Genomic DNA, 26,901 nt, shown 5'->3' on the forward strand with positions numbered 1-26,901 from the left:
TTCTCCAAGTGTGGGAGTTTTCCAATCTATTTTGGGCACTTCCAAAGAGCCCGAAGTGCTTAAGACTGTCGAAACTGATAATGTGGCAAGACATGGAGTGCAGATAGTCAGGATTATCTCCCCCTTTGTAGCTGCATCAGAACGAGGTGTTGGGCGTACTAATTTCATGCTGCTCGAGTGCCTCGTCGACACACCAATAAAGTCAATGTCAGTGCGATCGCTGATAGAGCTGCGATAATGGAGAGAGTCAGGAGAGTCTGATATGCTAAGTAATCATGGTAATTTTGGGCAGAACAGCAGACAAGGGACTTCATAAAGCTTCAGTTTTGAATCTCTCAAGAATGTCTGGGGAAATTCTCATGATTTCCAAGTGATTCTGAAGGAGTTCTGAAAGCAAAATGCGTTGTTAATGTAAAATATGAGTTGCTATGCAAGCGTTGCAATTATTTCGAGTGCTTCCTTTTTTTCGTGTTCCTCTGTCAAATCCTTTTCAGCTCAGTGTTGGCAATCACAGATTGTGTGAATATGAATGATTCAGTTCCCACGAAAATCCAAAAATGCACAATCACCCATGAAAAGCACTCCAACACACATTTATCTAGAAATTCTGTGAATGAAAGTTCATAGAGCTGCAAAGTCGGGGAAAAAAATGCGGGAAATTGATAGGAAAATTCCCAGCAAAAAGTGACAGTGAATGTAAAAAGCGCTTCATTTCCAGATACTGAACTTGGCACTTGAAAAGTGCGCGATAGAGGCGTCCGTGAGGTGCACAATTGCAAAAAAGCCCATCAGCCAACGGCGGCTCAGACAGTCATTTTTCGGTTCTGGCCACTATCGCGCGTGGGAGGCGCTCTTGAGGGTTCCTCAGCCACTATTTAAGTCTGGCGTCCGCGTGAGTTGCGCCGCACTGTGACTCTGCCCGTGTGACTGACAATGCCTCACGTGCGTCTCCTGTTCGCGCTCACCGTGATCTTCCTGCCGCTGGCGAGGGCGCGTGACACGCACTCGCGCTGCCTCGGCGACACACGCGGCGGCCGCATTGTGGGCGGAAGTGACGCGGAGCGCAGCGAAGTGCCATTCATAGTGAGTCTCACGCGACGCGGCGCGCACTTTTGCGGCGCGACGATCCTCAGTGAAAAGTGGCTCGTGACGGCAGGACACTGTCTATGCAAGTAAGCAAAGAGGCGCAGCGAAAAGCCGATGCGCAGTTATTTTGGTCGTGTGGGCGTGTGAAAATTCACTATCAAAGGTCACACTTATCTCAGTGGATTGCTTTACGATCGCGATAGGAGTCATCAAGTTCAGAAGATTGGGAAATTGGGTCAGACGACTGACTTGAGGAAAGTGTCGTGTTTCAAAGAGATGTGCGTCAACAATTGCTGAGGAAATCTTCCAATTTTCACATTGTTTCACGTCTTATAATGCACTCAATTACCTTGCGGAAGACTTGTGCAATCTCAAGGAGTTCTCCACTTCTCCCCGTGAAAATGATCCTTTAATTTATATGCTGATTTGACTGAAATCCTTGCTCGATTCGATATTAATTTAGATATTCGGATAAGTTTGATTAATGAAGACAAATTTTTAGTTTCAATGAATACGAACATTTCTAATGTTCTAATTTCCTAATCCAATCATCAATTAAACTAAAAAAATCAATCTTTGAAAACTTGACTATTCAGATCAGTTTCATGGTTACAAAACAAAATCTTCACACAGAGATTCTTTCAAGTTAGCCAATTAGTAGATTAACATTTCGTCTCAAGACTTTATATAGTGTTTGATAAGAAACTTCTATTAAACTATCAAATCACTCAACTTTAAGAAAACACAGACTTTGTCACTCACATTAAACAAATAGCTTGAAGTGCAAATAAACATGCAAAAAAGCCAAGTTAAAAGCTCAATATCGCGGTTAATTCGCTATAAATTAATTACTATCTTTCTATTAATCTCTTCTCCTTCTCCATTCTTCAGCAGTCTCAACGAGTTCATGAAGCCATCGCAAATCCGCGCCGTTTTGGGTCTGTACAGAATCTCAGAGTACAAAAGCGCTGCCAAAGAACAGAAAGAAGTGCCTCTCTTGTCCATCATCATGCACCCAGAGTACAATTGCCTGCGAGCAGCCAACGACATTGCCCTGCTCAAAATTGCACCACTCGATTTCACGCACCGCATAAAGCCAGCCTGTATCGCCACTGAGGGCAGCTTTGCGGACAGCACGGCGACGGTTTCCGGCTGGGGATGGACGCACGAGAACCAGAGTGTCGGCCAGCGAGCGGACACTCTGCAGAAGGCCACCGTGGAGGTGTGGGCGAACGCCGAGTGCGAGGCGTCCTTCAGGGCACACGAGAAGAGCATCGAGATCTCGGACAAGCAATTGTGCGCCGGACGGAGGAATGGCGGCGTCGACGCTTGCTGGGTAAACGCACGCTAATGCGTCGCGAATTGTTGCTAATGCTCTCTGTGTGCTTCTTCGCAGGCTGACTCTGGCGGCCCTCTGATCTCCGCCGATGGGCTCCTCATTGGCATCATCTCCACTGGCATCGGCTGCGCTCGCCCTCAACTGCCCGGAATCTACACGCGAGTGACTGAATACGCCGACTGGATGCAACAGGTCATAGAAAACTCAGTCAAATGATGTTCAGCAGTGAAATTATCCCGAAAAGACTGACTTCTTTCTTACAATCTTTATTAATACTTTTTACTGAATCAATTCTATCGTCAATTCGAGAGCGTAAACAACTCGATCTTATTCTTTTTCACAATGATATAATTTTTTTTTAGGAAAAAATTTAGTTTATATATGCCTGATTTTTCATACACTTGAGCAATAGAAAAATATATATATTGCTCTCATCTCACCAAATATAGAATGATATCAAAAGTTACTTTTTTCCATACAATTTTTCAGTCATCAATTTCAAAACATAGTACTTATCATGTGTTTTTTTTCTCATCAACCTCTCTTCGCGAACGAAAGGCACAAAGTTGAGCTCCTTCCAGTGTTACAATCATGAAATGAATTACGAGCAAAGAAGTACTAAATAATGATAGTTTTAAAAATTGTGGCACATTTTTTCCATCCGCAGTTTTTTTTTCTCTTTCTTCATATCCACTAATGTAGTGTTAACATTTGGAGCTAAAGGTCAGTGAAGCGTGAATATCGTCAGAAAATTGTCGCCCGGAAAGGCATGAATTATATGAGAAACTCACAGAGTGAAAATGCGCAGATTTCCTCATCATTCATCCCAATCTCTGCGAGACACACACACACACTCGCCTTCCTGTGCAGCTCAGTAGTCAATATTCCCTTGGGCGCCAGTGATAATGGCATCAATCCAAATCCTCGCGGCGGCATCGGAAGCCGCCTGAAGGTGGTAACTCCGTTTCTTCGTCTTCACAATGAATGTGCAATGTGGACGACCGCTCTTCGACGTGTTCATGTGATCCAGATACACTTCATCGATCGTCTGCAAAGGAGCACAAAAGAACGGATAATCAGCGAAAACTTTCAACTGACAATTTATTCGTTTGAAGAAAGACACATTTCAGTCTTTAGACAATGTTGAAAACCAATTTTCACTCACTTCAGCGTGAATTCTCGGTCATTTTCTACATACCAAGATTATCTATGAATTTATGAGTGTGAAATCTTGACTGTCGTCGAAACAGCAAGAAGATGTGACGTTTAATTTACGTCTTTATGCAGAAATACGTTTATTTGAAAGTGATGCTTTTCGAGAACAAAATCCATGTTAGTCTTCATTTGCATTCTCTACGGAAATAACTTTTCTATACACAAGCTTTTAATCACGTCGAGACTTAAGTTACAAGACTCTCGAGCATCTAAGATTATGGATAAGTTTAAATAAAAGTGAGAAAATTAACTCTCTTTATTTATAAACTATCAAAGAATACTGAAACCTTCATAAGGTCCGAAATCTGTACAATCTAGCGTCTCTAGTAGAGTGATAAAATGAATTTTGTAACCCTTAAGTGAAGGACAACATTTTCAAAGAGCTTTTCAAAGAACACAAGCTATGTTAATTTCAAATTAGAGTTGAAATCAACTTACCGTAAAGTAAGATCCACCTCTTGGTTTCCTCTCGGACTTGTCCGAATAGTAGACGAACGCCTCCTTTTGTCGATCCAGCACGAACCACCGCCGCGACCAGCCGTGGAAAGTCGCGCCCAACTTGTGCAAATACCCGCGACAGCTCGTCGAATCCACGATAACGTGCGGACAGAGATTGATTTGGTGGCCCGCGGTCTCGATATGCTGTCGCAGGTCCAAGTCCTGCGACATGATCGGCAGGTATCTGCAGAGAGAGGGGGAAAGAGAGCGTGAGAGGCAATCATTCGGATGGACACTGTGCAATTCCTCACCTCGTGAGCGGTCGCTGATGTTTTGGCAGATTGCGCCTGCTGCCCGCCACCAGGCGCCCGTTGGAGCCGCCGGCATCGCTGGCGGCGCTCTGGGACACCACACTGTCCCTCTGGCAGCCATCCACCTCCGACCTGTCCGGGCGACTCGGCGCGCATATGTCACTGGTGGATTTGTACGCTTTGGTGGGTGTCAAATCGTAGCTCTTGTCCGAATTGACCTCGCTCAGCGGCCGAATTTGTTGCTCCGGCTGCTGCTGCCCATCGAAGTCGGGATTCGAGTGTCGCTGCTGCGAGAGACACGGAAAAATCGCCACGAAGCGTGATTACTCTTCCATCACACACACACACACCGTATCATTGTCAGAGCCAAAGTCAAAGTTCTCGAAATGCGAAAGTTAGAAAAATATATAATATCCGATTCTCCCCAACTTGGCCACCACTTTATACTCAATAACAAGGCAGACAGCGAACTTGTCCACCAACTCGGTGAGACATGAGCCAAAGACAGGACAGAAAATAATAATAATAATCTGTGAGAAATAAAAATTGCAGCATCTGCTGAAACTTGTCTGGCTTTTTTTTTCTCAACTCAACTCCCTTTCTCTCTCTCCGGATGTTTCATCTGTTCGCATCTCTTCTCATGAACTTTTCCACTCAACTCTGTCTCTTATTGTTACGTCTTCTCGCAAAGCTCAACTCTTTTGCTGGCGCACGAAACAGAAATATTATTAAGCCAGCGTAGAAATATAAAATATATTATATTTTAGCATGTTACTAACAAAAGTAAATTACGTGATCAGAAAACTTTTTTTTTTACACAAAATCTTCTCCCTTGCTGTCATGTTGCATTTTTGTTAGCAAAATGTCTTCTCGAGTATCTTTATTCCAATGTCATTTCAAACTTTTTCGCACTTTCCGTGTCGCTTTGAATGTCGAATGGAGAAAATTCTTAATAATATTGAATGCAAAGTGGAAAATAATAACTGTATATGCACAATATTTCGCACAGATGCAATGGAAATTGCAGATTCATTGAAAAACTTATAAAGGTGAATTCGCTAATAAACTCCAAACTTTTTACACAACTTCAACTTCTCAACATGCTTTTGCTCCTTATAAATTTACAAGCACTTCCTTACTACTCTTTCCATAACGATTTCAGAATAATTCTTTACAAGAATTTTATTCTTTTATAACTATCACGAATATCACATCAAAAGAAAATTTTTAAGTTCAATTTCAATGTTTATTCATGCCAGATACTGAGAAAAAAAATTTCCTTTGAAACGAATTTCTTACTTTTTCTTTACAACACCTTGAAAGACTCTCAATATGTTTATTTCTTATAATTATTTGATAAAGAATTTTTCTCATTTTCAAATAGATTTTCATGTCCTAAAAGAATCTTCTGTAAATCCTCCGAATTTGTCAAAATTTCACATAAATTCAGTGCAGAAAATGCACTTCTGAATTTTCCACAAGAATAAATTGCAAGTAATGTTATGCAAAATAGTAAAATGGAAAACATACAAATGGATTACGAAGTTGGATTTTAGCTGTAGATGATTTTCTCGTATTCACATACGTCATCCAGACTGACATCCTCTATTTCCGTCTTAATTCTTCTTCATACGACTTTCCTTTCTCACACACGTCTCACACTTCAACCGCCACAGAAACGGAAAGACACAATAAATCCTCAAACTGCCACTTCACAGCAGCATTTTCACTTGCAACAATCGCACACTTGCAAATCAGGTGAAAAACTGATTAAACGCGAAACTCTTCGACGCTCTTGTGCAATTAGCAATGCCGCGCGTGAAATACTGACGATGAGAGTTCACCTCAGAAAATTCTTCTGGGAAACATCGCAAGAATTCACTCTCGCTCTCGTTTCACGATGGACACTTTGAGAGAGAGCGTTCGGTTGGTGAAAATTGTCATCAGAGCGATTATCGCAATAAATACCGCGGCATCTCCTCAGCTCAATAGACCGTTCTTGCCTTGATTCTGCTCACAAACACACAGAGATTCGCGCACGGTGAATTTATATAAATAAAAACATCACGATTTATCTTATCGTCAGACGATGAGTGACAAATATCTCATGAAAGAAAAATAAACTCACATAAATAACTTAAAAATATAAACTTTTCAGAAAGGCAAAAAGCGATTGGACCAGAGTGCATTTTATTGCATGAAATATGCATGACTTTTTAAGAGTTGAAAGAGTAAATAAGAGAGAAGTTGAGCTCTTTCACCAAATTAACTGTGGCAAATTGTATTACCCAGAGTTTGTGTTTTATTTTAAATGTACTCAAGCTCTTCCGTCAATCAAAATAGAATTGAGTGCGCGCTAAAATAGCACTTTTCGCAATGTAAAAACCTAATTTTAGATGGCACACAAGTCACATAGATGCCCTCTTGTGAATATCATATAAAAATCATATTGAAATTATTTAGAACGAGACTCACAACAAGGGGGAGATAATGTGCCTAGAATTTATATGCAAATTGTGTACATCTACAATTTGATTAGAGCGATTAGCCAAGCTAAAAACGTTCTAAAGAATCATAGAATTAGATTAGAAAATTCTCAGTTAATTTATCAATTTGTAATCATTTTTTGGTTATTTTTAACCTATAAATTATGAGATCTTTGAGATCTTTAGGTATTTTTGAACCTTTTAAATACACAAATTACGAGTAACCATTAAATTTATGAATTTTCTGAAGCTTCTATGAAACTGTCATTTGTCACAAAAATATTTCTCCCTTGAATTGAAATGCAGAAATGTAATTGACTTGACAAACTTCCGAGTTAATAAATCTTTGCATCATTGTTATGTATAAGACAACATATTTCATGTTGCCTCACAATTTTCCAGTTGATTTTCCACCCCATTTCGCAGAGTGTGAGAAATCATAAAAGAGAAAACATTGCAGTTTATCCCTCAAAATAGCAAACATTTGAGAATATCACATATTGTGGCCACAAAAATAGAGCTGTGAATAAAAGGGAGGTCAAATTGCCACCACCTGTTTGATGCTTTGTGTACATTTCCAAAGCTCTCCCTCAATTTCATGGTGATGTTCTTCTCTCCCCCCATTCCATCACGCAATTTCCATATCACGATTCGCCCTCACATTTTCATTTCTCTCCCGCCCTTTTTCTGATCCAATTTTCTATTGTTCAATCAGAGAAAGTGATCCCATATTTCTCTCCAACTGCCATTTCTTCGTCCTATTTAGAGAGACGCATTTCTTTTTCCTCCACGCCATGAATTTCACATTTGAAATTTATAAATACAGCATTATCTTGTTTGAAGAATTCAATTAGGCAAATGCTGTTGGCGCACACAAAAAGCACACACACAATATTCACCCGCAGAGAGCTTTCATGCGCGCGTTTGAATCTCAACTGCAAGAACTGCAAGACAACCAGCGCCACACGCCCATCTCAAATTGACGATGGTTAAACAGAGCCAATTGAAAATCCCACCCAACTGAGATTAAAGGTATAATAGCAAGTCGATAAGAGCGCAAGCATGATTAGATTGATAAGAAGTTCAGGTGCAAAATTTACCTGATGACTAGACTTCTCCATTTTGGTATTTGAACTCAATGCGACATTCTCCGGACTCTCGCCAATCCTCACTCCTCCACCTTCAAGGATGACTTCCTTATCGTCGATGGCACTGAAAGATAGAGAAGTCATCCAATTAATCAACTCCACTCTCTCTCTCTCTATCTCTGAACACACAGTGCAACTGTCCATGGAAAATATGTCAAGAAGGTTAATAACCAGCATAAAAATTCTCTAATTCGATCAACACTCATAACTGCCGCTCTGCATTGAATCACCAAATAAATATTTTAGCCACAGAGACAATCTGCACTAGAGATCTAAGGAAGAAATGCCAGAAATTCCACTGTAACAGCACAAATATCAAATAACACTCCAATTTGTCAAAGAATATGCAAAAGCCCTACACAAATGCCAACATAATTGAAGAATATAGTGACACAAAAGTAGAGAAATTCCACACGATAAAATGGGCGGAGGACACAATATATTGTCACTCCTTCAAAATCACCCACACACAGAGTCAAAAGCACAACATTATAATATTTCTATAGCACAATTACGAGAATAATATTATATATCACAATGATGGATTAATGCAATTTTCCGCGCGTGAAAACGTCCGAAATGTCGGATCGTCAGTGAAAAACTGCCCGTTTACAGCGACACACACACACAATCATTCAAACCCATCCATATTCTCTCGAAAACCATACGATAAGAGCGGCAAAATTATGTCTCTTTCACATGAGAAAATGCGAGATAGTGCACAATATGGTCAATTGTGCTCACACTCGCGCTGTGTTACACACAATATTTCAATCACGGAAAAATCATTGGATCATTTCACTGCGGCGGCATGAAAAATAGATTATTGTCAATGCTCCACTGAACTTACAATTGCTTCGCTGCTTTGTACCAAACAACAAACATGAATTCATTTGCATTTTTTGAGTGTGTCAGTGGCAAAAGAAGTCTTTTTCGAATTCAAATGACAATAGAAATGCGCAAAAATGTGTGAAATTAAAATTATTAGAGAACTGAACTGACAAAATTACCATAAAAATATTTAACCAGTGAAATTATCTATAATAAATTAACCATAAATACAGTCAAAGCTAAGATTTGTGAATTTTTCTGGAGAAATTGAAGCGATTTCGAGATGCAAAATGAATTTTGCCTCTTCAAGTCAATTAGAATTTGACACAAGACACAAAAACTCATCCTAAACATTGCAATTTCATTTAAGAATTGCATTCAAACTCACCCTTCAATCGGCTCCGATTGGCTATTGATGTGGAGTCTCAAGTATTGAGCTCTCGCCTCGTCGTGACTCTTCTTCTTCAGTTCGAACATCTTCTGGCGCTCGTGCTCAATCACATGCGAGCCCTGCTGCGTGAGCAAAAGCTGTCGATTCCTCTCGATCTCCTTGATGCTCTCGCGCACCTTGTGACTGGCGCCCTCAGTGTCAATCGGCGCCTCCGTGGTCAGCCTGGTGATCCTGTCGATGTCGTCCTGCGAGGGGATTCGCCTCTCCAGTGGATTCACCTCGAAATCATCCGACTCCAGAGACAGATTGAGATTGATGGCGTCAGCCGCTGTCGCCTCGCCGGACAGATCGAACTTCAGCTTCAGCAGCGGATCCGTCTCGGAGTCGCTCTTGCGCTTGAACAGCGACGAGCGCGCCGAAGACTCCTCACTCGCGTCCTCCGCCTGATGCAGCAGATTGTGACTCGTGTCCGTGATGTTGATGTCCTCACTCACGTCAATCGTGCGGACGCTCTTCTTTGGTGTGCTGCTGGACGGCATCTCGAGATTGTCGAAGAACATGTTCTCATTCACACTCTTGCTCATCATGTCAATGTCATTGTTGCGCTTCGCGAGGATCTCTTCCGATCCATACAGCGACTGAGAGAGAATTCCAGCCTTGCTCTTCGTCTTCTGCGCCATGGCCAACAGATCCGCGTCATCATCCGACTCTGACTGTGCGGCCGCGGGCTCTTGGCCGCCAGACAACAGGAACAGCTTTTTATCAATCGCCTTCAGTGTCTCTCGACTCTTCTCCAAATCCGTGAGAAGTGTCAGGAGATTCTTCTCCAACACCTTCGTGTCCGAGCACGCAATCTGCTGATTCTCAATGCGCTGCAGCTCCAGCTTCATGATTTGATTACGCTTCGCCTCCACCGCCTTGTTGAGACCCTTGAGATCATTGTGCAACTCCTCTCTGTACGCCAGCCAATCTGTCTCCTCCTCGAGATACTGAAACTCCAGATCCTCAAACACCTTTCGATCATTCTCCAGTGACTCGAGCGCCTTGGCCAGCTCCTCGCGCAGCTCCTTGTCCTCCCCACTCTCCGCCATCAGCTTCTCCAAGCCCGCCACCTGATCCTGCAGCATCTCAATCTTCTGCCTCAGCTTCGCCTGCTGCGTCTCCTGCATCACGCGATTGGCATTCCTCTGCGCCTCCAGACGATGAATCTTGCCCTGCAGCGCCGTCAGTTCGGTCCGCATCTCATTGAGGGTGACAAACTCACTGGAGAGCTCAGCATTCACGAGTGCCTTCTCCATGTCCAGCTCCCGGAGGACCTCGTCCTCCTGGCGCTGCAGATCGGCAATCTGAGTCTTGAGCTCTCTCACGCGCATCAGCACATCATTCCGCTCACTCTTCACGCGCCCAATGAGTTTATCATCCCACTTCTGATTGCTCGCCGCAAACTTCAGGTCTTGACACTTGTTGGCCTCCGCCTTCTGGCGCTCCTCGAAGGACTGCAGCAGAATCTCATACTCCGTCCTCTTCTCGCACGACTCCACACGACTCTTCGGCGAAACCGTCGTGCGGATCTTCGTCCTGGGACTCTGCGGAATGTACGTGGGCTTCTTCACTGGCTCCTCAGGACTGATCTCTGCCCGCTTTGTGTTGGGATTGAGCACGACATTCTCATAGCCTGAATTCAGCTTCCTGCCGCGAGATTTGTCATCGGGCGGAAAGAAAATCTGCTGCTGCTGCCCTTCGCCAAACGGTGACTTCTTCTCTCGCGGCAGCGAACCATTCGTCTTGATGCGATTCTGCACAATTGGCGACGATTGCATCGACTGATTCTGTCGCTCGTACTCAGCACACAACTGCAAGATCTCCTCTAGGCGCTCCTGCTCCACCTTCGACATCTCCTGCTCCCGCAGGCGCTCCTTCTGTGCCCGCTGGTGCATCTCACTCGAGTCACTATTGATCTGCGCATTCACGCCATTCATCGGGAACACTTGCAGCCCAAAAGACTTGGGATAGCGATCGTATGTCGTCGGATTGGGCGTCACTTTCAGATTGTTGAACGTCGTCAGGATATTTCCAGACGCTCCACCTGCATTCTCATAAATGCTACTCGATGAAGGCGAATTGACGAGATTATTGAGACTGTTGTTGAGACTATTGTTGAGATTTTTCGTGAAATTCTTGTACTTCGGCCCCAGAACATCCTTCGCCGGTGTATTTACGGTAACTGAATCGGCTGTGAACACCTTTGGGCAGTGAAAGTTCTTGATATTGGCATATTCGATCTTGGTCAGCTTCTCAGCAATGTCCTCATCGTGAGATTCAGGCGCACTCTTAACATCTTTCTCCCTCCCTGAAGAGTCTGCAAGACACAATATATTAGACACAGAAAACATCATCAATCAATCTTTCACGTTCTCACCATCTTGCGAGTGACGGAAGTCAATCTGTGGCATGGAAATCCTCTCGTTGCTACCAATCGTCGATCTAATCAATTCCGCCTCGGCGGGATTGTTGAATCGTAAGTAGTTGGATTTGCCAATGGTGAGCATCGCTCCCTGTGTCAAATTCACCTCCTCGGACACACGATTGCCATCCACAAGCGTCCGTCCCTCGGGTTCAGGCACCAGCAGCACGTCGCCCTCCTCGTTGCGGTACAGCGTGCAGTGCACCGGCAGCACGCCCGAGCCATTGAGAATCACGCCGCACGACGGCGAGGAGCCAATGGTCAAGTCACCTTTATTACAACAGGAGATAAACAGACAGCCTAGTTAGTAAATCAGCTCTGAATTGCGCTCAAGAGCGATGATTCAACAAATCTCTGTCGGGATGCAATAGTGTCGCGTCTGTTTGCATTCTCATATTTATAAACTAGCTATAAATAGGAGAAACGTTTTAATGTTTCAATGAGGTTTTCTCTCTCTCTTGTGTGCGCCACGCAGGGCTTTGAATTTTCAACGTACATCGCTCTTCATAGCAATTGATTACGACGTAAATTACCAAGTGAATTACCAAGTAAATTATTCAAGGGATTCAAAAGCTACTAGGCACCAAATTATGTCTTTTTCTGCATCTCAGCTCTTGCTTATTAGCACCAAAACATATATTCAATTCCTAGAAGAACAATTTGATCACATTTTAAAAGTAAAAGTGAAATTCAGTCTGATGGACTTTCATAAAACTTCAGGAATTAAGAAAAGCATTTGATTTTCCTACTGTTCCTATTGAATTTAAGCTCTTCTCGACTTAAACTTGTCAAATCTCAGGCGCAACTCTCTCGCAATTCTCTCATATAAATATAGACACGTAAAAAATCATCATTCGTCAAGTCTTTTGCTCATTCTCCTCATGATATCATTGGCACTCAACACTTTTTCTCGTCTCGCATCTTTTCGGCGTCAGAATTTTGTCTGTGATGAAAAAGAAGTCCCGGAAAATGGTTTTTCCACTCATTTGTCTCAAACACAAACAGTGACACAATCACAATTCTCAGTACAAATCTCTCTTGCACTGTAAAATTTATCATCGTTTAACCTTTTCTTGCTTAGCGAGAGAGCGTCAAGGAAAAGAAAAAAGAGAATTCAATTAAAACATATGCAATTGTGCGCTCTTTATTTGCTTCTCCAGCAATTTACTTCTTATTTTGCAATTGTGGCAGAAATTAAAATCAATATTTATGTTGCTAATCTCAATTGCGATGATGATTTCACTGAATTGACACATTGCCAGACAATTGAGGCTACGTTTAAACTCACAGAGGTTAATCAGAGGAAACACATCTCAGTTCAGTGAATTGAAAGTAATCTCTCTCTCTCGCTCTCAAGAGATAGTCGCAATTTCAGGTGTTAATGCCGGATGATTAGGAAAAAATGCCTTCACTCAGTTTATTTCCGTCACAATCTTATGGCGTGTATTTTGGAATTTATCCAAAAAGTAAAACAACTTTTGTAAGAAATCCAGGGAAAAGGAAAAAAACCAAATGCTCAGAAGATTCCTTGATAATTCCCACATTTTCTCCCATAAGAAGGGCTTTGCGGGAGAAACTCATCATGCATTTCATTTGGAAGACAGAGAAAAAAAAACAACACTATTTACATACTTAACACACCTCATTCACTTCACTCTATAATCTCTCGCATCGTGTTAAACAAGAAAGTCTTCCCAAATGCAAACAAACGGAAAGATTTTTTATGACTTTCATGCACTTGTTTTCTTCGTTTTTTTCTTCAGAGAGATACAAATAAATTCAAATACCAGAAAAAAAAATCAAAATATGGGACAGATTTTAAGGTGTCAATTTTAATTTGTGAAATTCTCAACCAAAATCCCTTCCGTTCGGACGATGAAAAACCATCAGAGAAAAGCCAATAAAATATTGCTCTGGCTCAATTAATTTGAAAGTGAATCTGATTGTTCTGCGAAAGGCACAATTGAGTTGGATGTGAAGCTCAACGGTTTTTAATTGGATTTTGAGTAACAAAATGGAAAATTGCTGTTGCAATCAAACAACATAATCTACCTCTTGTTCGACATTGTTCATGGTCAGCTAATCGTGGCCACGAGAGGTTTATTTAAATGCACTTCGCCTCATCTTTTGTCGGCTGTTAATAAATGAAGAGACTCACCAATGGGTAAGTGATGAATTGTCACGGCCGTGCTGAGGCGTCCGCCGCCGAGGCTCACCAGATGCGGCTCTCCCGCCGCCACGCGAAGACCACTGCCAATCGCCTGCTGGTCGGATTTCTTTAGGGACATCTGCAAGACAGACGATCGTGGACTGTTTTCAGAGCAAATCTCGAGCTATTTTCGACACTTGATCAGCATGATCTTGAATTCACAGCAAGATCAGCGGGAATTCTTAAACACTTCTCACAAATTTAGGGTTCAACATTAAATATTTATTCAAGAGAAAAAAAACTCCCAAATTATCTCACATTTACCACATTATTACAGATCGAGAAATCGATTTTGAACTTATTACCAACTCATCCTGATAAATATTCTCTATAGACAGATATTCTAGATTGAAAAATGAATCAAATATGTGTGATAAATTAATAAGTGGTGATAAAATCATCAATTTTCCAAGAAAATACTCCAAATTCATAAACAAAGTCTGAGAAGTTCGCTTTTCTCATCGCCATGAACTCAGAATTTCACGCTTAAACTTTAAATACATGCTATTTTGAGAAGTTTCAAAAGCATTCATAGCGCTATAGATTAAAACCCACAGAATACTCATTAAATATCTACGCAAGTGAGAAAACCTTCTTGCCAAGAAACACCTCCACAATTATTTGCTGAATAACTTCATCACCTGCTTGAGCCACACAAATTTAGGGAACATCTCACCACCTCACTTCCAATATATACTCAAAAACCTGTTGAACTTTTTTCCTCACACTCGCATTCCTGAAGAAAAACCAACTAACAGAAGAGCGAGAACAAATTGTAATATATGTAATCAATGTGGAGCGTGACAGAAACAACTTTATCACACTGATAAGATTGGCATTCAGAGTTTTTCAAGTATTTTTTTTCCTCCACTTTGATAGCGAAACAATTTTTATAGTTTTTCCTTTCCCGGCGCAAGTCACTCTGGTGTGCGCCAAGAAGAACACAGAAAATACAACAGTAAAAGTGGAGAAAGAACTAGATTATGTTATTCATGAGGGAGAGAAGGTAATCTAATCTCTATAACCGAGTCAACTTCCAATTAGTTTGTTTAACGAAAAATGTTCCAATGTAACACAACATCCGGAACGCTTTTCTATGTCAGATTTTATATCGCAAACCCCGCCAATGAGTGAGTTTTAGTGATGCCAACAGCATTTTCCTCTTCTGTGCTCTGTTCTATAATTAAAAACGACTCGCACTGCAAGAGTTTTCGTGTCTGGAAAATATTTCTCGTGCGACGAGAAATTTTCCCCTCACATAAAAAAAAGGAAGACCAAAAGGAGAAGGAAAGTTTTCCCTTGCAGAGGTCATTATCATTTTTTTATTTTCAATTCCAACAAATGAGAATAAATCTCCTCCAAAACTATAGCAACCAAAATGAAAGTGAAAGCCTAACTAATCCTCAAATTTCTGTTTATTTTTCAACTGTCGGTAACTTCGAATACACACAGCTTCAATGAGCAAAAATATTGCATAACACCGAAGCATGTACACATGTGATGAACTATTAAATTCATCTTGCAGAGTGCCCATTATTCAACCGTAGGAAAACCTCTATGTAGGATGTTTTTTTCTGCTTCCAAATCACCCTCAAGAGTGGAAAGCATCGCCAATTGAGTTGTAATGATGAGACGATGCTCTTGTTTTCTGCCCCTCATTCTTCTTCTTCAAGTGTTAATTCACCAAAACACATGTTTTCACACTCCACCAATTGACGATATACATAAATAATGAAAGATAAACCACGATGAATTCCTTCACTTGACTCGCACACACCAATGAATGAAGGAAGATCAACAGTCAATACAAAAAATCTCGCGCTTAACCCTCTCAGGGACGACGGCTTCTTGGAATTCTATTGTCATGAGTCAGATGTGACGAGTATTTGAACATTTGTGAATAAAAAAAATCACTCCTTGTCGTCGTGAAAGGGTTAAAGACTCCAAACAAGAGCAAACTTCAATGGAGAGTTGGAGGAATTCATTCGCCCACTAAATAATTTTGAGATTAATCTTTCAAATAGGCCAAAAGTCATAAAACAATGTGTATGATGTCATTTCTTTACTCCCACTCCGCGCTAAAGAACGGCACATTTCGGCTCAATAAACATAACATACAAATATATGCATAATTCTATATCATCCAGGCTTCCTTTCAGACTCTTTCAGACCATCTGAGCGACTTCTTATTTGCAGAATGACGAATTCACATGCGAAAAATCCACTCTTCACACTCCCACTTTTCCATTACACACATTTACAAATTGATATAAAGACATACCACAAAATCATCACTGGGTGAAGCGGCGGAATTACGGTCTAAACACGCTTAATTAAAAATTGATACCTTTATTGTGATGTATTGGGACATTCCCCATGATGAATGTTCACGATATTTGAGGCACATGTAATTTCATGCCTAAAGTGATAAATTCAATATGCAACTGATAAGGAATTCAAGCAATGCGGGTCGATTTATAACCGCCACAGAGGAAATTCTTAAGCATACAAGAAAGAAAGGGGTTTCAAATTCACATAATGTCCCTTTATTCTGGCTCTCAAACTGCATTTCTCAATGAATTGTGTGGCATTTCAGAGAGAAAGAGAATAAAGTTGTGGATATAAATTTACTTAACGACGAAGAGAGGAAGCAATTCTTTCAGGGCGTAAAGATCTTAAGACTTCTTCATTACAAACTTAAACACTCGTAATTTAGAGACATCATTTTCGCCACATTTGCGCGCATAATTCCAAGAAAAAAGCATCTGCAAATCGTGGGAAGATGAAAGAAAATCTCTGTTTTATTATGAATGACTTTCTAAGCTATTCTTGCTATTCTCTCTCTCTGTCATGGAATTCTAAACGAAAATTACACCCCGATGTGAAGGAAGTCAAGAAAGACCACCAAGCAATGCGTCACTTCGTCACACTCTGTCATGCATAAATTAAACAATTCAGTCCCTCTTTATTTGTCCCTCCGATTAACAATTAAAAACCAGAGGCGAATTCAATAAATCATAGGCAAAGTTTAGTGTTTTCAGGCCGACAAAATCATGGAATTTTCTTCAATTTGCAGTTGAAAAGTTCTTTGACACTTCAACTGACCAATTAAGCGCGTAAATGACAGCCACAACACTCATATGAATGCACAATAATTTGTAGCACAGCCAATTAAGTGAGTGACAATTTCCACTCAGACACGCAACCTTATGCAGCAGTTTAGTCACGAATAAAGAGCCATCTGGAAGTGTTATCAATGGAATTTCCCACCAAGAGACCACCAAAACGCCGATGGACGTGCAGCAGCTACCAAAAATACTCGGCAAAATGCTTCGCGCATTCATTGAATTGATTATTAAATTAAACGTTTTTATCAGACTTTCCACGCGACTGCGAATCTCGCTGAACTTTTCATCTTCCGGATCACCTTGACGAAGCTGTTCAGCTCCACTGGACACCAAATGGAAGCACGTCCCAAGATTCACTGGCATATCAATCAAAGAAATTCCACAGTTGAGCAACAATCGACACTCCTCTTCAAGCACTTACTTTTTTCGAGAGAATCATTAAAAATTCTAGCGGGATTCTTTTCACTTTTGTGCGTGGATGAAATGAAGTGAAACAGACACATTCTTCTGCGATTAGATTTCATGGACTTAAGCTTTCTTCACCCTATTCGACGTGAATCATCAGAGAAATAAAATTCAACTCTCAACACACAGTAGAATGAGAATGGGAACAGTGGGAAAATATTTGTTTACGCTTGTATTTACTCATGAATGAAAAGGGACTTGTAAGAGAGAATGAGAAAAGACCACAAAATCGACAACATTGGAGATCAAATGAACCGCTTCCGACTGAAAACCCTGAAATCTCTGCATTCTAACTGTGAAATTAGATTAGAAATGTGAGCTTAGCCACCAAATTAAAAGCTCCAATTGTTGTCAGTAATTATAAATTTACTGACTCTTTGACTAAAGCTATCACGCAATAGAATGAGAATAGAAAATAGATTCTTCAGACATTAGAAAATATCAATCAGAGCAACGATATGAGGAAAAAGTGATTGTAATAAAGAATGTCCGTTAATATTCGTCCGATATGTCGTGAGACATTTCTTCTAAAGTGTCTTAAGCCTTGTCAAACTTGAAAAATCATTGATATACTTGTTCATTTACAATATCTGACAGTCTTATGAGATTATCATGGATGCTCATTAGACATCTGAATGGAATTATTATTGATATTATTCAGTTCCAAACACTCAAAGTGAAAGAAACCAAATAATTCTGAGGTTCCGCGAAAGAAAGTTTCAATTCACGAGCACTATGTAGAGCACTTCATACACTTATGGGCATCTGAAATCGCGTCTTGAGCCGAAAAAAGCCACGATAAGTGGCTCGTTTCTACTCCGCTCGCCGCCAGTGTTTGGCGTGAGATTAGAAAGAGGTGAAGAGGAGATGGAGGTCGAGAAGAGGCGGCGAAGAGATTCCAGAGAAGGTCAATCGCCGGGGTTGAGAAGGTCGCCGGGAGATGCGATCCAGACACGTTGAAAGCACCCAAATTAGCATAAACTCGTACACTTCTCGCGCTCTTACATAAGTCACCATCATCCATTGAGATAAGGTGGAAATATTCCAGCCAATTTCCCACCGGTGCGAACTGTTTCTCAAGCGCGAGACGCCTTGGAAGTCTTTTATGATGAGCACGCGATTCCCCGGCTTCGAGGGGCTCCGCGTGTGAACCTCTTGGAGTCTCTTTTGAACAATGGGTGAGCATTTAGTAATGCTAATTGCCACCAAAATGGCCATTTAATGATACAGCCGCGCGTCACTATCACTTTTGGCGCCCAGAAAACCCATCTAAGCACCGCACAAGACAATCCTCCCAACACTCACCTTTCTGTGGGCCAAATTCAGCCGCTGGGCATCCGAAAGGTGTGATTAATTGCGGATGAAAGTCTCGGAGTGACTCGATGCATTCATCTGTTGACACTGGGGCGCTTGTTTTGCCCTCAAACACAACCTTTTGGCACAATGTACACCGCAGAAGCACTCGCAGGAACTGCCAAGGAGTCTCGTGGGCACAGTTGAAGTGGAAAAATGAGGAAAAGTGTAAGGAAAATCAGGAGAAACTCAAAAACAACTGAAAACACATGCACTCACGAACAAACACCCAATGAAAATGCCAATACGCTACTGTGTTTTTGACAAGCTCTCCCCTCTTTTATCGTACGATCGAGTCATTCAACGCCAGTCGATGAGATGGCCGACATTCTCGCGGCAGATGGCGCTCGTGTGCGATTTGCATGCCATAAAACCACCAATTTCAGGTCGATGAATGTGTCTTTGCTATGTGAAAATGTTGGCTAAATTACACTCGGCGAAATTCTAATATAAGAATCAATTAGAAAATTTCTCATTTAACTCTCGTTTGAAGCAAAGTATTTTACAGCTATTGACACGCATTTTACAGATTTTTTAAATGTTTTCCGAGCATTTTCGCAACATTGTGCATAATATGAAATGCCATAAGAATGGATATAAAGATCATTTTGCAGATAAAAGCAGCTCTAAGTGAGGAAGAGAAATATATTATCTATGGTGTAAACGGTGTAAAAAGACAAAGGACTTTTAAAAATATCACGTTCAACATCTTTTCGTGGAAAAACGCTTAATTTGCGTTGTAAAATTTATGTAATTTGACAACTTCTTAACTTCTGTGATAAATAACACTGCTTAGGAGAGTTTTTTTTTGAAAATAATTTCAAGTTCCCTCTGTACAGAATTTATACAATATTCTCAAATTAAAATCAAATAAAAATTAGTCGATAGCACAAGAAGACCAACAAGAAAATTGGCCTAAATTGACTGAAGCGCGAATGTTTCCACGCAAAGAACACTCTGCATACTTTCAATTGGTGTGGAAAAGTTGCAATTTCGAGGAATTTCTCAAGTGCTTGCACTCGAAAGAAGCCAACTTTACACTTTTGCAATTTCTCACTGTGCATCAAAAGCACCAAAAGAAGTTTCTTTTTGCGTCTCTTGTGAAAAACATATATTGCACACACCACTTCTGGTCTCACTCGATTATGAATGTGATTATTTTGCCATATCCGCCAACATAATTCCAGCCACCAAAAATATCAATCGATCGTCGTCATGCGAGGCAAATTATTTATTTATTGCCGCAAGATTTTATCGCGAGTCCCTTTTTATGCTCAATGCCTGAAAATTGATGGTTGGAATTTTTGTCCAGGTGATTGTCCTCTTCAACACACCACAATTGAGCCATTTTGCCGACTCTTGAGCGCCACATTTGCAGGTAATTCATAATTCTCTCGCACCGCGCATTCAATTCCGACGTCGCTCGAGTGGATTAGACTTTGAGGAAAAAGGGTGTCTCGTAAAAGTTCCTCCCAAAGCGTCGAGTCGTAAAAGGCGCCCTTTTTATGATGTATTAATCCTGAAAGCGCTTCAATTTGGCTCATCTTCGGTTGTCACAGTGCGTGGAACCAATTGAACCACTCCAATTTGCAAAAGCTCCGAGACATTTCACCAAAGTAGAGCTTTTGGGCTTCAAATTTAATATATTTTAATTCATTTTCTTGGAACACATCCTATTGCCAATTATTTGTGCGAAATGAACTGCAAAACCTTCATGACCTTTATTATGTTAAAGCCAAACTGTAATTACAATAATTCAAACAATTCTGTGGCTCATCATTTGTAGGATAAATGTAAATATGTACCTCTCTCGATATATTCTTTACGTAAATGAAATTTGGTTCTCCATTTTGCCCACGAATACAATATTGTGACCGAATTGTCAATAATTAGCTTACATTTGTGTTGACCTCTCATTTGCACAGTTCACCTAAAGCATACATTAATTATTTACATTATATTTCCACCTCAAAAATATTCCATATCCCCAAACTATATACAAAACATGTCGTATGTGTAACATGTTGATCCAACAAATTAGATTGGCAATTGCATTTCATGGTGATACAATAATGGGTTGAAAAAAATGGAAGCATTGCAGGCGAAATTGCATTATGAGAATTGAGAGAAAAGCTACAATTTTGGCTCGTTGACACACTTTCAATCATTCACTCTCTGCTCAATGTTTAACGTTGACGTGACAGTCTGAAAATGCAATTTGAGGACATTGATTTTGAATGCGTTGCACAATTATTTTGGCACAGTTGAAAATGCTTCTGACGCTCTAATTTTGAAGAATCTTCAGCAAAATCCCGCCAAAAAGTTGAGTACAAACTCCTTTGCACTCCACCCATAAGTATCTCTTTAGCAATTGAGTCACGCACTTCCATTTGACATTGTGCTTAATTACACATTCCCGCTGGCAAAAGCTCACAAAAAGCTCGGTCGCAGCTTTGCGCCGCAAAACGCCAAATACTCGCACGGTGTGCTGCGAATTTTCTGCACACAATAAAAGAGCATCGAGTGGTGAATTGTTGAAATTTAATTTATGGCACGTGAGCCAAATACACACACACGCTGATGAACTTTTTCCTCACGCCGCATTGCCAAAAAGTCCTTGATGTTTGCATTCAATTAGCTGGTAAGCACAGGTGCCAAAAACGTGATTAAGCCGCGGACGCCCTGTGACAAAAAGCGGCGACGTGGTGGATAAAAAATTTTCTCATTTGCGGAAACTCCAACTTGACGAGCTTCTTTTGCCTTGTTTTCACTCGAGAACATAAAAAAGTTTTAGTGCCGAGATGCGGGATTAAATTGAATGAGACGTGCTTCAGCTAGAGTCTCGCGAGACTGTGCGAAACTCTGATAGGTCTAGAAAAATCCTCGCCGCACCGTATAAATGACTTTAAAATTCCCCTACTAAAGTCTTGCACCTAAAAATCCATCCCTAATTGCTACATTCTTCTGCTTAAATTGCATTATCAATGGATCTTTTGCAAAAATATCGCATTTCAAGTTGAAATCTGAAACCCAAGCGAGGGGAGAAAGAATCTGAAATCACATCTTTATATCTGCGCAATAAAGTTATTAAATAAATTTACTCAATTATGTATAAAAGCATGAGGAGAATGAAGAACAAATTACAAAATTATTTATCCAAATGAGCTTCCAGACATTCACGACAAAATGTAAAAATGCAATGCAATGAAACTTCGAAGGAGGCACAAAAAGATTGTCACAAACTTATCCCGCACACCTTCTGTTGACATTTCTCCTGGTGTTTGTGTAATTTAATTTATTTATAATACAAAACGCCGCACCCGGAAGTATTCATCTTGGCGCTCTCTCAGGAACTCAATTTCGAAGAATAATATGCCTCGACTGTGGTTTTCATATTAAAACCACCTACATTCGCGTATTAATTTCACTTCTTGTGTAAAATTCAAACTACAAATTGCGCTGTCGAGTGCGAAAGACAAAAGGGATGAATAAACTGCGTGAATGGAGATTATTTATGGCACATTGCAGTGAAAGAAATATTTCACAGCGTTGCGGAAGATTCATGGAATGCTTTCAGAGGCATTTCAATCAATTTCCTGGAAATTTTTGCGGATATTGTTCATATAATTAAATTTTCAATTACAGTCAAAGAAGATTAATACGCATTGTATAAACATAATGTGTATACATAACATACTGAAATCGCAGGTGTGATGATAAAAATGCCACAGCCTAACAGATTGAAATTAATAATGAATTTTAATTATGCCAGTAAATCCGCTTTGACACTGCCTAACGAAAATCCCGCGTTGATTTCGGACATTCGGGGAGACAAGGATATTAAGCGAGAAATCCACTAATTAGCTCAATTACTGGCCAGTTGGAGCTGTGGGATTTTGTCTTCTCCGTACAGATTATCTCTCACTGGCCAGATGCCATTGAAATTCAGTGAAAATTTTAGTAATGTTCAACAACTTCCAGCGTAAAGCAATTGAAAACCATTATTGATTTGAGAGAGTTATAGAAAATTTATGCTTGATGACGTGTAGAATTTAATGCGAGAAGCACGAAATTTGTTCGCATTTCAACTGCAGATGCCAAGGGGAAGATATTATGCTTAAAAAATTCTCCAGTTCTTTCAAAAATTAACCGATTTTGAGACTATTGTCAACAAGTAAATACTGCCTAGCTTTACTCTTTGCTCGATTTTGAACAAAGAATGATTTTTTTCACAAATATTCGTCGTTTTCGGTCTTCTTGGATGAAATGCTCTTCTTTAAATGAGAGCAATAAATTGGAAATAAAATGCAATTATATGTAGTTACAGAAGCTTTAGGAGGGCTAAGAAAATGGAAAGTTAGATCTTTAACTTATTATCCATATTATCTCCCCCTTGGCAGATGGTAAACCAACCTTTTGTCCTTTCACATTGTTTATCAGACAGATTTGAAGTGGATGCAAGCTGAAAGTCAGTGGATCTTGAAGACAGTTCTTGACAAGAATTCTATTTATTCAATTGTTCAATATTGTGACAATAGCTGTGTTAATGTAAATTTATCCATCTTTTCTCTGGTGAACAATGTAATTTATTCAATTATTTGCAAAATAATTTGCTCGATAGACCACACAAAAGTTTCACAATAATATTTATTGGCTTCCGTTATTGGAGAAATCAAATCAATCAAATGGAAATGATTTGCGAACTCGCATGTCCCTTTGGCCCACTGTAAATACTATATTCATACCTTTCCTGGAAGCGCTCAAATATTGTTATATACCGGTGAATTTTCATGTTGATTTTATGGAACAAGAGAAAACACGAGCTTTTTCCCTATATTTCAGAGCGGACTGCGCGCAAAGTGGAGCCCAATTTTGAGTGGGAGAGTGAAATCACACGAAACGCTAAGAGAAAAGAATATTAATTTCCGCTTTTTTTAACCTTCTCACTTCATTGGAATTTTTGACCCATTTCGCGGCTCCCCAGCACTCATTTCCGCGCCCACCCAGTAATGGATTTTTAATTTTCACATTTGTATCCTGTCGTGTTATTTGCATAAGGTTGTGCTTTCTCGTTGTTTTTGTTCCTGGAAACATACACTCTTTCTTTTCCTGCTGGCTCTGTTAATAATGATAAGCATTTTTTACTCGCTTTGCTCAAGAGGAAAGAACTTAAAAAAAATCCTGACAAAAATTACCTCTCTTCTTGGTATAGTTAATGAATGAATTATCTTATATCTCCTTTAAATTCTTCTTCTTATAAAAAATTCCCAAACTCAAACTCAAAATAGCTTCAATATTTTGTGTCAATTGCATTCACAGCATATAAAATTGAGTGGCTCAGCTTTGATCTTGAGAGAACCTTCTGAAATATGCCCTCAATTTGGAGCACAATTATATTTATCTCAACTACAGCAACAGTGTTGCGAAGCACGAAATCCATAACAAAGCGTCATGCTGAAATCATCAATCTTGAGCAAAGAACACAAACATTTCCCAACAAACAACGCGCTCAGATGTTCTCTTCCCACCTTAGAAATGACTGGCTTTCCCTGGATGGTGGACCAAATGTTGCAATTAAAGTGGTTTTTGTGAAAAATTGAAATGTTTCTCGCACGGAAGTAATTTCTTATAGACAGTGAAGATCCTCAGTGTTTTCACTTGTTGTCATTCGCCGTGAAAATTCATTAAACTCCAATAAAACGCAAATGAAGCTCCTCTCGGTACTGTGAATTATTGAGTATGGCTGGAATGAAAGACATTTGTGTGGCATTAATAATGCAAATTTGCTGATAGGAAGTCCTGACAAAGCGGTTTTTCATGGCACGAGACGTCTTTATGATTTCTATGTATGAAGTAGGGATAGATTAAGAATACGGATTTATTGCAATAATACTGTTTTTCACGCCATTAAAACATAATCGCTGAAAGATTACTGAAAAAAAACACACCCTCAATCTGCTTATATTCAGTATTCTTCATGAAATTTGCACAACTTTCTTTCGAAGTTCAGAAAAACTGTGTTTTCTCGGGAATGGTGTACAAAAAGTCTTCTGAATTTCTCATTTTCATGCGCTGCTTTTGTATATGAAATTTTCTGCCATGGACTACGCGCATCGTCCATGGTGCATCTTGTGGGAATTCGCAATGAAAGTGGCTGTAAAACAATTACCAAAAGCGAACTGGAGGGGTGTACTTGAGGGAAAATTGCCACTTTGGACAAGAAAATCCACATGGAATGAAAGGGGATCGAATGGAATGCCAGAAGAGAGGGAGAATAGTGAAATTTTCAGACGAAATAGAACCATATTGTCGACTTTTTATTGCTTCACATAAAGTTGAGGCTGTAAAAGACGTGGTCTGAGCAATTCAGTGGGGATGCTTTTAAGCTCCGCGCGCACACATTATCGAGGAGAGTCATATTAGGAGCACTTAAATCATTTTGAAAATAGATAGTATGTGAAATTCTTCTCGTGAAAATTCATTCTCTAAACTCCACCAGAATTCAATTTTCTCTCAGTTGAGCTTCTGCTGAACTTCTGCACTCGACATTATCATATGAATTTCTAACTATTCGGTCTTCACCATGGATAATTACTCTCCTCTTTAATTACATGGTAGTATTTACCCATGGCATCTGTCCATTCTCACACACTTGAGCTATGATGTTATAGTTTTAAGTACAATTACCCATTGAATTTCTCTAATTGATGCTCACGATCAATTAATTGCACTGAGTGGATGAATATGAAGACAATGTGAGCTAAATATGCGGAGACGGATCAAAGGGAGACTTGCATTCACTGTGGTGTGAAATAAATAAGCAATTACGGTGTCCTTTGTGCTGCTAATGCAATTCATCTCCTTACACGAGGATCAGCCTCTTCGCTTTGCATGTTGTAGCATTTAATTGCATTGCCAAGAATGGCTGGGTTTTCAACATCCGCTCTTCCCAGCCACAATTGCTAAAATTTGCACACCTTACAAATTACTAAAATAGGTGCGAAGGGGAAATTGCTTTGAGAAAAGTCTCCAAAATTGCTCTGCTCGTCTGTACAGTGAGTCTGGTGCTCAACAATAAAATGTAATCATAAATAAGCAGCTACACGAAATGTGTTTGCGCCAGAATGTCATCCACCCTCGGGCTGGTGAATCACTCCCTCATCAATCTCTTTGGCGGAAAAAATCGGCGTCTGAGGGCTGGAGAAGTTCATTTGTGGTAAATTCCGCGTGCACGGCGAATAAGATGGCATCGCACGTGTCGCTGCGAGGAAATCCCGTGGAATGCTCACAACGTCACGTCTAAGCCGTTCATTTTGCCATAAAGCACACCAAAAAGACACCATCTCGGGCTGGGTAATGTTGAGGATTCACCCCCGTCGCAGTAAAAGAAATGGGATACGTTTTTACACCGCCGTGGACACTTTTCCACTTTGATTTTGCGCCTCGTCTGCTGTGAGTTCGTGAAAAGAGTATAATTGTGCGGGAAAAGAGAGTTTTGTCAAAGGTATTCCTGGAATTTTTCATCTCCAATTGCTCTATTTGAGCAGCACAGATGTGGAGGGAAAAAGTCATTTTACCACAGAAAAATGTGTGTACACAGCATACAAACGTGCAAATTAAATCGAATTTCAACGGAACATTAATTTGAATCTCTGCGGAGCGAATTGTCTTTCATTTACAGCAGGTGCTCTAAAATGAAAAGCATTTCCTCGCATATTCTAATTGTTTTCTGGATGCTGAAAATACCATTGCAAAAGTGCTGGAGGGATTGCGCATTTTCGCGTGCAAAGCCAGAGACAATGGCAAATGGTGGAAATTTTTGAAACACTGGCCGCACACCTCAAAAAGTTACATAGTCTCTCAGCACAACCGGAGACACTATGCAAAACAATTTGACGCAATAAATTAGTTGCAATGGACTTTTTACCCAGCTGCAGAGAAAAAGGACACCCACGAAACAATGCAAAGTGGCTCTGTGGTTTGCACTCAACTGCTCGCAATGGTGGCCAAGCACAATGCCAGAGCGCTCTCGCGGAA

The 26,901-nt window shown here is 40.4% G+C and overlaps 2 protein-coding genes across 3 annotated transcripts; one reads left to right on the forward strand and one right to left on the reverse strand.

The window, feature by feature from the left end:
- Positions 1-832: 832 nt before the first annotated feature.
- Positions 833-2,651, forward strand: LOC132256431 (trypsin-1). Its single transcript, XM_059752846.1, has 3 exons — positions 833-1,172; positions 1,978-2,422; positions 2,483-2,651. Exons 1-3 carry the CDS (start codon positions 934-936, stop codon positions 2,639-2,641), a joined length of 843 nt encoding a protein of 280 aa, XP_059608829.1. The 5' UTR covers positions 833-933; the 3' UTR covers positions 2,642-2,651.
- Positions 2,652-2,675: 24 nt separating this feature from the next.
- Positions 2,676-19,112, reverse strand: LOC132256430 (pleckstrin homology-like domain family B member 1). Of its 2 annotated transcripts, XR_009468218.1 has the most exons (9): positions 18,817-19,112; positions 13,868-13,997; positions 11,665-11,979; positions 9,243-11,604; positions 7,976-8,087; positions 4,390-4,676; positions 4,079-4,322; positions 3,217-3,473; positions 2,676-3,142 (listed from the first exon to the last, which is right to left on the reverse strand). XR_009468218.1 is itself a non-coding variant. In XM_059752845.1 (8 exons), the coding sequence occupies exons 2-8, from the start codon at positions 13,995-13,997 to the stop codon at positions 3,297-3,299; spliced, it is 3,627 nt and encodes a 1,208-aa protein (XP_059608828.1). In that variant the 5' UTR covers positions 18,817-19,112; the 3' UTR covers positions 2,676-3,296. The 2 variants fall into 2 exon arrangements, 1 of the variants encoding a protein (XP_059608828.1); XM_059752845.1 differs by having other exon boundaries at positions 2,676-3,473.
- Positions 19,113-26,901: the final 7,789 nt, after the last annotated feature.

This window comes from Phlebotomus argentipes, unplaced genomic scaffold (genome assembly GCF_947086385.1).
Source record: "Phlebotomus argentipes unplaced genomic scaffold, Phlebotomus argentipes genome assembly contig_5, whole genome shotgun sequence".
Lineage (NCBI taxonomy): Eukaryota > Metazoa > Arthropoda > Insecta > Diptera > Psychodidae > Phlebotomus > Phlebotomus argentipes.

Coding starts and splice junctions, on each gene's coding strand:
- LOC132256430 (XM_059752845.1), bottom strand. CDS start 13,997: ATGTCCCTAAAGAAATCCGACCAGCAGGCGATTGGCAGTGGTCTTCGC. Junction 4,677..7,975: donor TGGAGAAGTCTAGTCATCAG/GTAAATTTTGCA, acceptor TGTCTCTCGCAG/CAGCGACACTCGAATCCCGA. Junction 3,474..4,078: donor GAGGTGGATCTTACTTTACG/GTAAGTTGATTT, acceptor GCTCCTTTGCAG/ACGATCGATGAAGTGTATCT.
- LOC132256431 (XM_059752846.1), top strand. CDS start 934: ATGCCTCACGTGCGTCTCCTGTTCGCGCTCACCGTGATCTTCCTGCCG. Junction 1,173..1,977: donor GCAGGACACTGTCTATGCAA/GTAAGCAAAGAG, acceptor TCCATTCTTCAG/CAGTCTCAACGAGTTCATGA. Junction 2,423..2,482: donor GCGGCGTCGACGCTTGCTGG/GTAAACGCACGC, acceptor GCTTCTTCGCAG/GCTGACTCTGGCGGCCCTCT.